Genomic DNA, 18,742 nt, shown 5'->3' with positions numbered 1-18,742 from the left:
ACATTTAGGTCCTTAATCCATTTTGAGTTTATTTTTGTGTATGGTGTTAGGGAGTCTTCTAATTTCATTCTTTTATATGTAGCTGTCCAGTTTTCCCAGCACCACTTATTGAAGAGGCTGTCTTTTCTCCATTGTATATTCTTGCCACCTTTATCAAAAATAAAGTGACCATATGTGTGTGAGTTTATCTCTGGGCTTTCTCTCCTGTTCCATTGATCTATATTTCTGTTTTTGTGACAGTACCATACTGTCTTGATTACTGTAACTTTGTAGTATAGTCTGAAGTCTGGGAGCCTGATTCCTCCAACTCCGTTTCTCTTTCTCAAGATTGCTTTGGCTATTCAGGGTCTTTTGTGTTTCCATACAAATTGTGAAATTTTTTGTTCTAGTTCTGTGAAAAATGCCATTGGTAGTTTGATAAGGATTGCATTGAATCTGTAGATTGCTTTGGGTAGTATAGTCATTTTCACAGTGTTGATTCTTCCAATCCAAGAACATGGTATATCTCTCCAACTCTTTGTGTCATCTTTAATTTCTTTCATCAGTGTCTCATAGTTTTCTGTATACAGGTCTTTTGTCTCTTTAGGTAGGTTTATTCCTAAGTATTTTATTCTTTTTGTTGCAGTGGTAAATAGGAGTGTTTCCTTAATTTCCCTTTCAGATTTTTCATCGTTAGTGTATAGGAATGCCAGAGATTTCTGTGCATTAATTTTGTATTCTGCTACTTTACCAAATTCATCGATTAGCTCTAGTAGTTTTCTGGTAGCATCTTTAGGATTCTCTATGTATAGTATCATGTCAACTGCAAACAGTGACCGTTTTACTTCTTTTCTGATTTGGATTCGTTTTATTTCTTTTTCATCTCTGATTGCTGTGGCTAAAGCTTCCAAAACTATGTTGAATAATAGTGGTGACCTTTATTAATAATATGACCTTTATTATGTTGAGGTAAATTCCCTCTATGCCTACCTTCTGGAGGGTTTTTATCATAAATGCATCCCTTAAGATTTTTAACCTGTTCCTGTCCTTCCTGCCCTTTATTTAAGATAATAAATATGTATCTTCTTCACTCTTTTGCACAAGTATAGAATTTCTGAACTGAAGATATCAGAACCCATTCTAGTCCCAAACCTTTCTTTAAACATACATGGAGACTGAGGCCTGAGTTATTGTGTCATATTTGAGGGTTAATTCTTGATAGATCATATAGGGATATGGTGTCCTGAGAGAAGGGCAGTTTGGGGTCTTTTCCACCACAGTAGAAGCAGAAGGCTTCTAGGCATATTCTTTTAAATGATAGGTTCATGATTCTGTTCAAGAAAGCCTTGTAGTCTGATTCCATTAAATGAAAAATAGTTTGGCATAGTGAAAAGGGCTGGGGATTTAAATTAGTCTTGGGTTCAGAATCTGACTTGGCCACTGATGAGAAAGGTTTTGGGAAGTATACTCAGTCTTCCTGAATCAATATCCTCATTTGTAAAATGTGGCTACAACATCTATGTTACAGTATTGCTTTAAGAAATTAATTGCAATGATTTATGTAAAAGTTTGGAATATGATTAATAAGCAGAAGCTTTTTTAAAAAAATAACAACCTTCTGTTAAATTAATTAAATGATGTTTCTTTTTTTAAAAAAATTATTTATTTTATTTATTTATTTTTGGCTGTGTTGGGTCTTTGCTGCTGTGCGTGGGCTTACTCTAGTTGTGGCGAGCGGGGGCTACTCTTTGTCGCAGTGTGCGGGCTTCTCATTGTGGTGGCTTCTCTTGTTGTGGAGCACGGGCTCTAGGCACGTGGGCTTCAGTAGTTGTGGCACGCAGGCTCAGTAATTGTGGCTTGCGGCCTCTAGAGCGCAGCACAGGCTTAGTTGCTCTGCGGCATGTGGGATCTTCCCGGACCAGGGATCGAACGCGTGTCCCCTGCATTGGCAGGCAGATTCTCAACCACTGTGCCACCAGGGAAGCCCCTAAATGATCTCTTTTATCTGACATACTCCGATTTTATTCTAGTTCCTTTTTATAAGATGACTTAATTGTGCCATCATCAATATTTTAGAGTTTACTCATTTATTTCTGGGGAATGTTCCTCTTTATTTTTGAGAGCTAGGCGATTTGATTGTTATATGCCTCATTTTGCACTCATATAGTTCAACTGTGTGGTGAAGGTCATTTTTGGACATTTTCCAATGGTCACTGTCTTCTGAGAATGAATATCTATGTATCTTCAATCAAAAAATATCCACAGCTGGTCCAAGGGGGAAAACATTAAATCCAGATTGATAACTTCACTTATGCCCTTTGCCAATACTGAAAGAAATAATCTCAGTGAAAGACTCATTTTTTAATGGACCAGTCTTAACCCAGATACTTATTACTGAACTAAGTCCTAGGGTTAACAAATATGCCTTTTACAGCTTATCATCTAGTGCTTTTGTCAGAGGCATATGCTGAGCTGGAAGGTCCTTCACTCTGAGTCAGTGCCATGCAGAAATTCTTGAAGTTGTCATGATCCATTGTCCACTTATAATGCTTAATTCTCTATCATTTAATTTTCCTTTTTCTGTGCTCTAAACATTATCTGTGCTCTAAACATTACTCCTTTATCTGTGCTCTCAACATTATCTGTGCTCTAAACATTACTCTGAGAAGTTTCCCTTTGCTTTCTAACTAGTGTAACCCCAAAGTTGATTAATTTGGTGCCATAGATACTCAAGGAAACAAATATTGAGGGACTAATTGTTGTTTGGACTGTATTTTTGTCTTTTAACAATTATACACTTGCATGCTTTCTCTATTCCAATTAGTCTGTGAAGTATTTAGGAAGAAACTTTAACTATAAATCTTTTTTTAATCCTACCTTCCTACTGGGAATTCACATTAGTGAATGAAGATTTGACACCACTGAGAGATGGCATAGAACATACCTCAGCATCTCACCCTGTTCCCTGAAGAAACTGACATACACACTATCATTTTCCTAGTTTCTCTTGATTACTCAAAAGAGAAGTGATGTTTATAGGTAGATAAGCCAACTAGTGCTCCCCACAACAGTGAGAAAGTCATGGGGTTACAATTGTAAATACTCACAGAACTCCAGAGAGCTGTCATGACAAACTCATTTTATTCTCCCTAAGACTTGGAGCTTTATTGGATTGCCTCTCTTGGGTCCTGTCCACTACCTAGTCTACTCAATTCTGCTTCCTCCTTTCACTGACTCAGAGCTGTGGCCTTCCCCAGCCTGAGTTCCTTGGGTCAGGGGTCAATTTACTACTGACTTAGAGCTTCCACTTCAGCCTGATTCTGGGCATCTGAGAACACTGAGCTTCAGTGTTGTGTCTCTGAGATTCTTCACCATGTCCCCTAAGTTGCAGGGAATTTTCCCAGCACTGTGCCTCCTTGGCGTCCTGTCTCTACTGCACTGCCCACTTGTCCTGTGTGGTGAGTACAGAGGTGATAGGGAAGAGGGGAGAGTTTAAACCAAGGTAAGGAGAAGAACCTTTGATTAAGGATTAGTTAAATATAACCAAACGTCAATACAATGAAGTATCAAGAAATATATTAACATTTAATATTTTAATATTATATTAATATTTAAGATAAATTATATAGTACTATATAAATATATTATAAATATAAAATATTTTATTAATATTTTATTTATTAATTTAAATATTAATATTTAAATATATTAAGAAATATATTTAAACAATTTTAGTCCTTCTGATATAGGCTATAATTATGTGGGAAGCAAAATATTACAAATCCTTGAGGAGCTGATCAAGCCACAAGAAAAACCTTTTAATTTTTATATTAATGTACTATATTCAAGTGGCTACACCTAAATTCTTAAAGAATTAATTCTTCTACAGGATTAATTGCTCTTCTATTGCATCAGTTGTCAAGTAGAAAACATTTGCTATCCAGAAAGTAAAACTTTATATTATTGCAAATAAAAATAACATAATAAAAATAATATAAATATATGTATATATTATAAAAATATAATTAATATTTTATATATAATTAATATACAATATATAATATATAATGTATTATTAATATATATTATTATATTATATATTAATATATATTAAATATACAATATATATTTATTTAATTATTTTATATAAAATTAATATTATTTTATTATATTATTTATTATATTTATATGTATTATATATAAATTATTATATATAATAATTATTATATTATATATTATCTATAATAAAAATTATTATATTATATATATATTAAAAGTATTATATTATATACCTTATATATAAAATAAAAATTATATTATATATAATATATAAAAATTATTATATATAAATTATTACATATATAAATTATAATATATATTTATATTTATAATATTTATATATTTTTAATATTTTTATATTTTTTATATATTTATATTTATATTTTTTATATATTTTTATAATTTATAAAATCATAAATTTATAAATTTATAAAATTATAAATTTATATTTATATATTTTATTATATTTATTTATTATATTTATAGATAATATATATAAATTATTTTATATATTATATATCAAAATTACTTTATTATATTTACATATATAATATATATGTTTAATTATTTTGTATAAAATTAATATGTTATATATAATTAATATGTATTATTATATAATACATAATATATATAATATATAAATATATTGTATATATTAATATATATTATTAATATATATTATATATTAATATATTATATATAATTAATGAATATTATAAAATATATTTATTTATATTATAAATATATTTTTATATATAATATAAAAATATATTATTGCAAGTAATGAACTTACTAGGATAAAATTACAAAGCAGTGCATAAACTAAAAACACTGTATAAATGAAAGGTCTTGTGGAGCAAATTAGGGAATAATTGTCCCTAAAGAGTGAGCCCTGAAATGGTTTGCAAGGACCTACAGGCCCCACTAGGGTAGCGTTTGTTATAAATGCAGATATGTAATTGTTTTAGTTTATAAATGGAAATATGCCAATAAAAGTATCATTTTTATTCATCTGTCATGTGATTTCCTCTAAAGAAAGAAGTTCTAAGAATATTTTAAAAATATTTACATACATTTCCCTTATGTCATCTATCAGAGCATTTAATGTAGAGCATTTTGCACAGAATGACAAAATTACTCAACTAAAAAGAGATTTCACCAGTAGCTCTGTCTATTTCAATGGATGCTATTCATGTGATATGGGGTATTTTCCCAATTCTGATGATACAAGCATTACACGCCAAGCAGAGGGAATGTGGAGTCCCAAAATGCCACCTTGTCAACTTTTGTCAAATTAATTTCCTGGGCTCCAGAATGATCGCATGCTCTTTAGGCTTTATGAACTTTTTTAATATCATAGAGTGACTTCAGAGTTATTTCTAAGGGGGGGTGGTACAAAAGTACTTTACTTTGTGAGTTTTTTATATCATAACAATGGATACTGTAAGGGAAATTCTAGGTGAGGTAAAAGAATTCATATATTCTGGGTGATTCTTCTCTCTTGGAAATTGAAATTGCTAAATCTGTTTTTCTTCCAAAGCTTTACCCCAACCCTGACACTCTCCTTGTCTTCCCTAAGCACCATCACCTCCACCTTCCAGGCCTCCTCTCCCTTCATGAGGCAGTGAAGGTAGATTGCATCCAACAAGTCACAGAGACTTGTCATGACTCCAAGTCTCTTTGTATTCATTCCCTCCTTTTTCATTCCCTCAAAATGCCCCCTTACCTCTGGTCCATGTTCAGTAGAAGATATGCTCAAATCTGTCTCACTCTGGTTTCTGAGCTTGCCTCCTTTTCATCCTTCAATAACAACTCTCTGCTGTCTCTAAGTCTTTGCTCAGATCATCACTCCAAGACAAAACCCCTGCCCGCATCTCATTCATCAAAGCAATTTTTTATCCAAACTTAAAATATACTTCCAGTTTCCTCTAGGAAATGTTATCTTATTCTTTTTCCTTTGTTTTTCTCTTTCCTCTTTTTTCTATCCATCTTGTTGGGATTTCTCGTCTTTGGGCACATTATTATAAACTGACTGATATTATGGTTTTGCTCTTCATGTGGTTGTGACTTGTTTTTCTTACAGTACTGCAAGAATGTGCATTAATGTCTGCTGAACAGCCTTATAGGGATCAATTTATATAAATATTTGTTGTATTAATTTATAAAAGGCATTTTCTAATGATGTGTTTGATTTTAGGCTTAAAAAAATATCATTTGTGAACACTAGACTTGTACACAGGTAACATTATTTTGGACCACAATGTCAAGAGCAAAGACACAAAGATACTTGATACATGTTCCCTCATCTCAAAAGGGAAAAACTGTAATATGGATAGCATAAATTGCCTGTTAAATAAGTGCTAGAGAGTGTAGAATGAAGCCACAAAAAATACGGACTTTTGAGCAGGACAGATCTCATTTCTTTCTCTGACACTCAGTAACTGCCTCACTTGGAACAAGATATTTAAACTCTCCTTCTGCTATAAAAAGTGGGGAAGATGATAATGTGGATCTCTTAGGGGTGCCTGTTATGATTGGATGAGAAAATATATACATATACCATCTATGGTGTACATAGTGTCATAGAAGACATAAATAAAGTATACATAGTGTCTAGATTATAGTAAGAGCTCAATAAATAGTTGGATGGGATATATAGTCTCTTCTTAATAACTACTGTAGGTACCCAGAGAAATAAATAATGACTAGATGTTGGGGCAATAAGAGAAAGAAGCCTTCACAGAACAAACTTGCTTAGCAAACGGAAAAGAAGAGTGGCATTCTAGATAGAAGACAGAGGATATAAACACACGTACAGATGTGGGAATATGAGTGGCATATTTGGCTAGATAGATTAATTAGCCTACATATAGAATGCAGTGATAGTCAAGGTTAAACTATCCATGAGAAAGGCCAGGAAAGGGTCTTCTGAATATCCATGGGTTGGTAAATATTTTAAACATTTACTTCAAGAAAATATGCAATTCTTAAACTACTGTTATTTGGTTTCAGACCTAATGAAGCTATAAAGGGATGGATGTTATTTGTCATTGCTCTTGATAATTTGAAAATATTTTCATACAGGTTACATTCAACTTCTCATTTTGGAGGCTCCAAATGGAATTATTTAGTTGGAAGGAAATGACTCGGTTGGAGTACGTTAGCAAATCAGGAACAGAGAGAGCAGACTCAGTGTCTCTGTTTTCCAATCTCTCTTCAGTGATGAGATCTTCTAAAGGTGGAAGTTAGATTCTTAGCCATAAGATTCTCCTCATGGTGATTTTACTAACATCCTAATTTTTGTAGTAGACAGACTGGTGAAGTACATGGGAATATGATGACCCCTCCTGTATCTTTAGTTCTTTAAGAGTGGCACAAATTTCTCCTTTTCCCCTACCCCTCAGTACAAGATATTTTTTAAAAACTTACTCACTTGTTAGCTTTTAGAGGTATGTTGCCCAATACCAGGGCCAAAGAATGGCAGAATCACCACAGAAAAAAGTGTTTTGCCACTAGCTGCGTCCATTTCTATGGAGATGTGGTTTCATATACAAGTTATGAGCAATATATAAGTTTGAAGCTAAATGCCAAGCAGATGGCATGTGGTGTCCTGAAGCACCAACACGTGATCTGAGTAAGGGCTATGGAATTATGCTATTTTAGAAATTTCTTCATATTACAGTGATGGAGATTATTAAGGGAAGGTCTCATGTTAGCTAAAAGAGATTGTATACCCTGCATGACTCTTGGAGTGGATAAATTTGTTAAAAAGCACTGCCCCGGTTACAACCTTTTTTCCCCCGTATTGTTTGTTCCTATTCTCTTGACCTTCTTGGTTTTCTTTTCTTTTCTGAGTCAATGAAAATAGGCCACATCTAATAGATAAGCTGGACTTTTGTTTCTTGGTATGTGTTCTCTTTTCTTCCCCTGCTTCTGGTCCATATGCCTTAACCTACAGTATAAAACCTGCCCACATCTAGTGAACCTGCCTTTCTAAACTTACTTCCTTTCTTCCTTCTTTACCTTCCATACTCTGGAACATCATCATGCCATCTACTTTTTGCTTATTCAGTAGAATTAACGTGATGCCATTGATGTTCTGTATCAGTGTGGTATTCTGTGGATGTCCACATGGTCATGATATCTTCAGACTCTATTATGACAGGGACAGGTGAGTTATCATAGCCAAGGTCTTAAAATGCAGATATATGATCTTGAACCTTCCATGTGTATGCAAACTGTTTGTGATCCTCTTTTCTGATAGGGATGGAAAAGAAGGCCTCTGCTAAATCAGTGGCCTCGTTTATCCAAAGACACACGAATCTGCTCTAGCAAAGATTCCACATCTGGTACAGTGGATGCATGCAATAGGGGCTAAAATGCTGTTGGGTTTTCAGTAGTTGACTGTAATTCTCCAGAATCCTAATTTTTGTAGTAGACAGACTGGTGAAGTACATGGGGATATGATGACCCCTCCTGCATCTTTAGTTCTTTAAGAGTGGCACAAATTTCTCCTTCTCCCCTACCCCTCAGTACATGATATTTTTAAAAACTTACCTTCTTTGCCTCCCGCTGGAGGTAGTATTGACGGCTTCTACTTGGCCCTCTTGGGTAGGACAGCTCTTACCTCATAGACAAAGGACCATTATGGAGGTTGTGCCAATGACCCATTTTATCTACCCTGTTTATACCTTCAAAGGTAATGGAAATGGCCACCAAGTGGTCTAATAGCAGGGCCATGATGTTTCCAGGTGTCCACGTCAACTGAAACTCTATGTCCAATAATCTTTGGATTATTGTGCACCTCTCACCTGTGCACAGTTACCTATGTAAATAGACATAGGTCCTCTTGGAAGACTGGGGCACTCATTACTGTGCATACTTCCCAAGGTGTTGTAGTATCTTTAGTCTTGGAAACTGTCTTTTTCTTCAGTGAAGGAGACATCTGAGGATAGTACTTGTAGATACTATAGCCCATCAGTTTAATATTTTACCTGACTTTCCTGATGGCCTGTTTTATTTAAGTTTCTCATGCACTGTTTGTGGATCCTGACAGCATTCCCTTTCAGAGAGGTACTCAGCACCATGCCACGTCTATTATTCCAACCTGCAAGCCATCTTTTTTATTCTTTCTATGAGCTCTTTTCTAAAATATGTTAGAGGACAGTAAGTATATTCTTGGGGGGTTGGATGGACAGGTTTGAATGGGAGCAATGAGTCAGAGATTGTGGATTTATTTCACATCTTTACAGTCTCTCCCAGATGTACATCTCTGCATTTAGCCTGAAATCAGTGGAGTGTACCACTAGTACAATGAGACTTTGGGCCAAATTCAGCCTTCATGCCAAAATGGCTCCTAAATAGTGTCAAGTTTAGTGAATTGTCAATAAAATGAAACAAATCTTAAGTGCTTGTCATTCCACTGGAGCCTTTCTAAGGTTCCCCAGCCTCAGGCCTACAGAAGGGCAGCATAGGTCCTGGGTTTGGCTAAGTGAGCAGATGGGCAGAGAAGATGGAAGGACAGAAGGAAGCCTCCTACAAACCACACAGATTCTGGGAAGTGTTAATATAAGCATCCGACATGCTGACCCTCTTTCACTTTTATGTCTCACATCAAGATTGCGATTCTCCCCCTGTCATTGCCCATGGACATCATAAACTAATCAGTTCATTCCTTGGATTAAAAAGTGGTGATGCTATATACGAATGTGATGAAGGGTACACCCTGGTTGGAAAGAACAAACTCTCCTGCACTTCTTCAGGCTGGTCACCTGCAGCCCCTCAATGTAAAGGTAACTCCAGCTCCCTCTTTAGCTTTGTGGGGGGGGAACTGTCTTGAAAGGCTTGAGAGCACAGTTTCTTCTCTGTCAGAGGCAGCAAAAAAATATTTGATTCAGTTTGATTTATTTTAAATACTTACTATATTCTGATGGTACCCAAAGCAAAAAGTACAGAAGGCACAACAGAAACATTAATCTCCCCTACTTCTTTCTCCCGGGTGCAAAATTCAGCCTCTGTGAGGCAGCCCCTATTCTTCGTTTCTTGTATACTTCCAGAAATATTCTACAGGTGGTACATCTTATCTGAGTGTAGTTGTGGCCCATAGCAAAATTGTCATGGAAAGTTGGTCTAGCATGAATGTCGACTCCCATGGGATAATTGTAAGCATCGTGGTGAGGTCACAGGTATTTCCATCAGAGCCAGGGCAGGGCACCACCAGCTCAGGACGTAGGCATGTTGTGGGTGGGGGACTCCTAGTGTGCCAGCTGTGTGGCAACAAGAGGGGTAAAGATGGGGTCTGATTGTTACATGCACACAGGTTTAATATCACTTTGTCATCAACAACCGCAGGGATTACTTGCCACCATTGTCTCCATTGCACATGGGAGGATAATAGGCGAGAGGGAAAATCTTGTATCCAGCATCTTACAGGGATCAAGATACGAGAGGTAGTTGATTTGATAGATGAGGATTTGGGGTCACGTGCCCTTTTTATATATGTCATGCTGTTTAAAATTGTTATGTCCTTGGGCAAGTTACTTAACTTTTCTGTATCTCACTTTCTCCTAGATAAAATAGTGAGACTTAAATAAGATAATCACATAAAGTACTAGCCCAAAGTCTAATACGTAGCCAGTGCTCAATAAATATGTTAATGAAAATTATTTTTATTCTCAAGATGAAAGAAAAGGTAAAACAATTAGCAGCACTTAAATATAGTTCATTCTTAGTACCGTAGACGCATATCTTTTTCTTAGATCTACAGATTGCTTAAAATTATGTTTCCATTTTAGCTTTGTGTCTGAAACCAGAGATAGAACATGGAAGGGTATCTGTGCATAAGGATAGATATGTTGAACCTGAAGATGTCACTGTCCAGTGTGACTCTGGCTATGGTTTGGTTGGTTCCCAAAGTATCACTTGTTCAGAAGACAGAACGTGGTACCCGGAGGTGCCCAAGTGTGAGTGGGTAAGTGGCACAATTCAAGGCAGTTTACAATCTATCAAACCCTAAAATGGGTGTCTCCCTCAAAGCACTGTCCTGCCAGCAAAGGTGACATCTGACTTGTCAAGATTCATTCATACAAAGGAACTCTCAATTTTGCCTTGAAGCCCTCTGGTCAGAAAGGAGTGATGTTTTCCTGCTCTCACTTGAGAACAGGGAAAACTGAGCCCCTTTGAAGTGGAGGGTCTCAGAGACCTGGGGGTACTGACTCCTTAACTTTACTTTTCTAGGGGATATGTTATACTGTTGTCCCATTTCTGGATGGTCAGCGGAAATAGTCTCTGTTCCCACAGAGGCTTTCTGCGAAGCCATCTCAGAAAAGAGTTATATTCCTCTTAGGAAGACGATGGTGGGGTCCAAGGTGTTTTCTGGTTTTCCTGCTCATCCACCAGTTCTAGGTGGGTCTTGGTCCTGAATCTGTAGTCCTGCCTTTGTCAGCATGAACTATGCCCCCTAACAATTGGGAGAGAAGCCTTTTAAGCACACTAATCACATATTTCTCTTTTAGGAGTACCCTGAAGGCTGTGAGCAAGTGGTCAAAGGCAAGAAACTCATGCAGTGGCTCCCAACCCCAGAGGAGGTGAGATTGGCCCTGGAGGTTTATAAGCTGTACCTGGAGATTCAATAACTGGAGCTTCAGAACGATAAGGCGAAGCAAGCCACTCAGGAGTGTTGACTGTAATGTTTCCCACGAAGGGGAGGAAAATGTGCCTTGCTGCCTTAAATCCAATATGGATCACTTCAGTTAATCACCTTTACCATCTCTTTTACACCATCAATTGTGGTAATAATTATCTAGAAAGGATAATTGGTTAATATTTAGTGCTTTGAGACTGTAGAATTATTGATCATTTTCTGATTCATATTTTTGCTTTTCTGGACACAGAGTCTGTTTCATCAATTAAAAAAATTACATATCCAACAGTATTTTGTCTTCGTGGTCATTAGGACTCTGTGAAATGAGGTCTGTGAACAAACCCATACATAAAGTTGATACATTTATTTTACGGTAGGGACCTTGGACATATGAACGTGGGCTCACACCAATACATTTCCCTGGATAGCCTTTACTCCACAGTTCCACATGTACAAGTCACTCAGGTGTTAAATATCAACACACCCCAAAAGCCTTGTCCGTTGTCCCCCATGAAGCAGTCATGTCCTTTTCTAAACCCCCATGCACTTGGCCTCTGCCTCACTAATGCTCCCTCTTGCCTTTGCCTTGCAAGAGGGGGATTCATGTCTGTGTCTGATCTCCTGATTCCATCCTCAGGAACAAACTCTGAAAACCTGATGAATGGAAGCCCACCCGACAGCCACCTTTGTGCTCCCAAGTCCTCAATCCAATTGGTCCTATTTTCCTTTTTAGAAAAGTAAAATGGTCAAGCAACTGTCCCCCACTTGAGGAGAAACCCCATACCAATTACATTTATGTCTTGGAGTGTTTGGAGGCTTTTATTCCTTGCACTCACCACTTCCTCCAACTCTTGCATCCTCTGAAATCTCTCTTTCATTCATATCTTGGTTCCTTTGCTTCATCTCTTTTGTACACAGAACTCTATGGGGAACATTGGCCTCTTTTGTTTAATTTCCCCAAACATACTCCAATGAGGCAATGGTGTGTAGCAGACTCTCACTAAACCTTAGATACTACAGAGGGGCTTGAACCGTTAGAGAAACCTACTTAATACAGAGGTATTCATTCATGGTCTCAAAAGCCATCATCTGCTCCTGCTACTAGGAATTATTTTGGTTTCCCCTGATTCAAGGATTTGTGAATTACTAGTTTCCTTGAGAAGTGATCCCAGGAAGCACTGTGAGCGAGTGGGTAGTAAGATGCGGAAGGGAGGACAGCCTAAAGAGGGAGCATGTTTGAGGGGATCATTGTTGTTGCTAACAGGATCTACACTATGCTGAGTGCCCCTTGAAGGTGTGTGGAACACAACTCAGAATGTACTTCTGAGGATTAGAACCTGAGGTTTAAAATTTTTTTTTATTGAAGTATAGTTTATTTACAATGTTGTCTTTATTTCAGGTGTACAGCAAAGTGATTCAGTTTTACATACATATATATTTTTTTCAGATTCTTTTCCCTTATAGGTTATTACAATATATTGAGTATAGTTCCCTGTGCTATACAGTATGTCCTTGTTTGTTATCTATTTTATATTTAGTAGTGTGTATATGTTAATCCCAAACTCCTAATTTATCCCTCAGCCCCCCTTCCCCTTTGGTAACCATAAGTTTGTTTTCTATGTCTGTGGGTCTATTTCTGTTTTGTTTATAAGTTCTTTTGTATCATTTTTTTCAGATTCCACATACAAATGATATCATATGATATGTGTCTTTCTCTGTTTAGCTTACTTCACTCACCATGATAATCTCTAAGTCCGTCCATGTTGTTGCAAATGGCATTCTTTCATTCTTTTTTATGGCCGAGTAATATTCCATTGTATAAATATACCACATCTTCTTTATCCCTTCATCTGTCAATGGGCATTTAGGTTGCTTCCATGCCTTGGCTACTGTAAACAGTGTTGCAATGAATATTGTGGTGCATGTATCTTTTCAAATTATGGTTCTCTCCAGGTATATGCCCAGGAATGGGATTGCAGGATCATATACACAGAAATCTGTTGCATCTATACACTAACAATGAAAGATCAGAAAGAGATATGGAGACAATCTCATTTACCATTGCATCAAAAAGAATGAAATACCTAGGAATAAACCTACCTAAGGAGGCAAAAGACCTGTACTCCAAAAACTATAAGATGTGGCTGAAAGAAATCAAAGATGACACAAACAAATGGAAAGATATATCATATTCTTGGATTAGAAGAATCAATATCGTCAAAATGACTATACTACCCAAGGCAATCTATAGATTCAATGCAATCTCTATCAAAATACCAATGGCATTTTTCACAGAACTAGAACAAAACATTTTAAAATTTGTATGGAAACACAAAAGACCCCAAATAGCCAAAGCAACCTTGAGAAAGAAAAATGGAGTTGGAGGAATCAGGCTCCCTGACTTCAGACTATATGACAAAGGTACAGTAATCAAAACAGTTAGTAATGGCACAAAAAGAGACATATAGATTAATGGAACAGGATAGAAATCCCAGAAATAAATCTATGCACCTATGGTCAATTAATCTACCACAAAGGAGGCAAGAATAGACAATGGAGAAAAGACAGTCTCTTCAATAAGCGGTGCTGGGAAAACTGGACAGCTACATGTAAAAGAATGAAATTAGAACATTCTCTAACACCACATACAAAAATAAACTAAAAATGTATTAAAGACCTAAATGTTAAGACCGGATACTACAACACTCCTAGAGGAAAACATAGGCAGAACACTCTTTGACATAAAATGCAGCAATATTTTTGGATCCCTCTCCTAGAGTAATGGAAATGAAAACAAAAATAAACAAAAGAGACCTAATTAAATTTAAAAGCTTTTGCACAGTAAAGGAAATCATAAACAAAATGAAAAGACAACCTACAGAATGAGAGAAAATATTTGCAAATGATTCAAACAACAAGGGATTAATCTCCAAAATATATAAACAGCACATACAGCTTAATATCAAAAACAAAAAACAAAAAACCAACCCAATCAAAAAATGGGCAGAAGCTCTCAGTAGACATTTCTCCAAAGAAGATATACAGGTGGCCAAAGGGCACATGGAAAGATGCTCAACATTGCTAATTATTAGAGAAATGGAAATCAAAACTACAATGAGGTATCACCTCACATTGGTAAGAGTGGCCATCATCAAAAAGTCTACAAATAACAAATGCTTGAGAGGCTGTGGAGAAAAGGGAAATTTCCTACATTGTTGGTGGGAATGTAAATTGGTACAGCCACTAGGGAGAACAGTATGGAGCTTCATTAAAGAACTAAAAGTGGACATGAGGTGTTTATCCACTCAGCCCTTCTCCTCATTGGAACAGGTTTGCTCCAGTAGCACTGTCTCCCAGGACATCTGACCTGCACTGTGAGGGCCAGCTGAGCACCCACCTGAAGACGCCAACAGTGGGAGCCAATGACATCTAAAGGGCTGTTTACAGTGACCTCCAGGTTAGGGATATGGGTGGAGGACTGATGACCTCTTCTACAGCTGCCTTTTCTGTATGGCTCTGTGGACATGGTGTTCCTGTCGATCACACTTTCTATCTCTATTCAAATCTCTCACTTCCCTTTATCAGACCTCTGCATCGCTTGCTTTTTGTTGGCTCTAGCTCAATTCCCATCCCTTTCTTAGAGTGATTCATTTAGCTTTCCAGCTCCCATTGGACATTGCACCTATAGTGGTATCTCTTGTTATCCGAATTCTCACAAATGGAATATTTGCTAAACCTGCCAGCAAAACAACTTAATTGAAATTTACAAATAAGTCAAAAATCCATTATAACAGATCTTGAGTTTCCCTTTTTGGTTCTGGGCATGAAGATGTAGGATGGGTTCCCATGATGCCTCAGACACATCTCAATAGGATCACCTCTCTGCTCTCATTGTTTAAGTGTCCTGTGCTTTTTCAATACTACTTCTCCACTTTATTCACTAAAAATATGATCAATGAAAGTGGAAGAGACTGTTAAGAACGTAGCTGAGACTAAGGTGCCTAGAAAAGACTCATCAGAAGAATTTACAAGAGGAGAATTGGTTCAACGTGATGCTCACTGCTGGTTGTTTTAAGAGGAAGGAAAGGAGCCTGGATAATTTCATACCAAATATTAAAAATAACTTTTAGAACATACAGGAAAATAATTGCCATTGCCTTATAAGCAGGTGGGAAGATATAGCACATGAAAACCAAAACTAAAACAAAAAATGAATTGTCAGCATATGTTATCAGGGGCAATATAATTATAAGAAAAAGAAATCCAAACAGATGTCCATTTTATGTGTGTGGCTTCCTGTAGTGGTTCTCTCTATGTACCTCCAAAGTCTGCATGGCCTGGAGGAGAGGATGTTGACTAGTTCCTTAGGGTTAGATACAGACAACTATCAGGCACTTACTGTTTCACTCACTGGCTTTAACTAAATCTCACTCACCTTCTCCCACCAGAAAGAGTGACTATACACCTCTTCCCAACTCCCTCCTCTTGCTACCAAGCCTCATTCAGAAAATCCTTCAATCATTTAATAATATTTTTTAAACAATATTTCCTTGCTTATTTTCTTTTAAGTGCTATTTGAATTGGTTTTATATCATTTTTTTCAGTATTTTTAGTAATTTATTTTCTTTTTTCTTTCTTGCTTTATTTATTTATTTTGATTAATAGACTATACTTAGGACAGGTTTTTATTAAAAAAATTTTTTTTAACATCTTTATTGGAGTATAATTGCTTTACACTGCTGTGTTAGTTGCTGCTGTATAACAAAGTGAATCAGCTATATGTATACATATATCCCAATATCCCCTTCCTCTGCATCTCCCTCCCACTCCTCTAGGTGGTCACAAAGCACCAAGCTGATCTCCCTGTGCTATGTGGCTGCTTCCCACTAGCTATCTATTTTATATTTGGTAGTGTATAAATGTCAATGCTACTCTCTCACTTAGTCCCAGCTTATACTTCCCCCTCTCCATGTCCTCAGGTCCATTCTCTACTCCTGCATCTTTATTCCTGTCCTGCCCCTAGGTTCTTCAGAACCTTTTTTTTTTTTTTTAGATTCCATATATATGTGTTAGCATACAGTATTTGTTTTTCTCCTTCTGACTTATTTCACTCTGTATGACAGACTTTAGGTCCATCCACCTCCCTACAAATAACTCAATTTCATTTTTTTATGGTTGAGTAATATTCCATTGTATATATGTGCCGCATCTTCTTTATCCATTCATCTGTTGATGGACACTCAGGATGCTTCCAAGTCCTGGCTGTTGTAAACAGTGCTTCAATGAACATTGTGGTACATGACTCTCTGAATTATGGTTTTCTCAGGGTATATGTCCAGTAGTAGGATTGCTGGGTCATAGGATAGTTCTATTTTTGGTTTTGTAAGGAACCTCCATACTGTTCTCCATAGTGGCTGTATCAATTTACATTCCCACTAACAATGCAAGAGGGTTCCCTTTTCTCCACACCCTCTCCAGCATTTATTGTTTATAGATTTTTTGATGATGGCCATGCTGACTGGGGGGAGGTGATATCTCATTGTACTTTTGATTTGCATTTCTCTAATGATTAGTGATGTTGAGCATCCTTTCATGTGTTTGTTGGCAATCTGTAAATCTTCTTTGGAGAAATGTCTATTTAGGTCTTCTGACCATTTTTGGATGGGTTGTTTGGTTTTTTGATATTAAGCTGCATGAGCTGCTTGTATATTTTGGAGATTAATCTTTTGTCACTTGCATCATTTGCAAATATTTTCTTCCATTCTGAGGGTTGTCTTTTCAACTTGTTTATGGTTTCCTTTGCTGTGCAAAAGCTTTTAAGTTTCATTAGGTCCCATTTGTTTATTTTAGTTTTTATTTCCATTTCTCTAGGAGGTGGGTCAAAAAGGATCTGGCTGTGATTTATGTCATAGAGTGTTCTGCCTATGTTTTCCTCTAAGAGTTTTATAGTGTCTGGCCTTACATTTAGGTTTAATCCATTTTGAGTTTATTTTTGTGTATGGTGTTAGGGAGTGTTCTAATTTCATTCTTTTACATGTAGCTGTCCAGTTTTCCCAGCACCACTTATTAAAGAGGCTGTCTTTTCTCCATTGTATATTCTTGCCTCCTTTATCAAAAGTAAGGTGACAATATATGCGTGGGTTTATCTCTGGGCTTTCTATCCTGTTCTATTGATCTATATTTCTGTTTTTGTGCCAGTACCATACTGTCTTGGTTACTGTAGCTTTGTAGTATAGTCTGAAGTCTGGGAGCCTGATTACTCCAGCTCCATTTTTCTTTCTCAAGATTGCTTTGGCTATTCAGGGTCTTTTGTATTTCCATACAAATTGTGAAATTTTTTGTTCTAGTTCTGTGAAAAATGCCATTGGTATTTTGATAGGGATTGCATTGAACCTGTAGATTGCTTTGGGTAATATAGTCATTTTCACAAAGTTGATTCTTCCAATCCAAGAACATGGTATATCTCTCCATCTGTTTGTATCATGTTTGATTCCTTTCATCAGTGTCTTATAGTTTTCTGCATATAGGACTTTTGTCTCCTTAGGTAGGTTTATTCCTAGGTATTTTACTCTTTTTGTTGCAATGGTAAATAGGAGTGTTTCCTTAATTTCCCTTTCAGATTTTTCATCATTAGTGTATAGGAATGCCAGAGATTTCTGTGCGTTAATTTTGTATCCTGCTATGTTACCAAATTCATTGATTAGCTCTAGCAGTTTTCTGGTAGCGTCTTTAGGATTCTCTGGGTATAGTATCGTTTCATCTGCAAACAGTGACTGTTATACTTCTTTTTTGATTTGGATTCCTTTTATTTCTTTTTCTTCTCTGATTGCTGTGGCTAAAACTTCCAAAATTATGTTGACTAATACTGTTGAGAGTGGGCAACCTTGTCTTGTTCCTGATCCTAATGGAAATGGTTTCAGTTTTTCACCATTGAGAACAATGTTGGCTGTGGGTTTGTCATATATGGCCTTTATTATGTTGACATAACTTCCGTCTATGCCTACTTTCTGGAGAGTTTTTATCATAAATGGGTGTTGAAATTTGTTGAAAGCTTTTTCTGCA

General features: G+C 36.4%; 1 protein-coding gene across 1 annotated transcript in view; it reads left to right on the top strand.

Annotated features, from left to right (window-relative positions):
- Window positions 1-18,742, top strand: part of LOC309614909 (C4b-binding protein alpha chain-like) — an 87,484-nt gene that overhangs the window by 44,478 nt on the left and 24,264 nt on the right. The window contains 5 exon segments of the mRNA XM_082363804.1: window positions 3,243-3,437; window positions 9,657-9,830; window positions 10,833-11,008; window positions 11,553-11,669; window positions 11,673-11,698. Coding sequence (XP_082219930.1) covers window positions 3,243-3,437; window positions 9,657-9,830; window positions 10,833-11,008; window positions 11,553-11,669; window positions 11,673-11,698 — 688 coding nt within the window.

Source organism: Balaenoptera borealis (genome assembly GCF_965194805.1).
Source record: "Balaenoptera borealis genome assembly, chromosome: 1".
In the NCBI taxonomy this organism is placed as follows: domain Eukaryota; kingdom Metazoa; phylum Chordata; class Mammalia; order Artiodactyla; family Balaenopteridae; genus Balaenoptera; species Balaenoptera borealis.
Note: the sequence above shows the minus strand (reverse complement) of the source record. Positions and strands in the feature narration are given on the sequence as shown.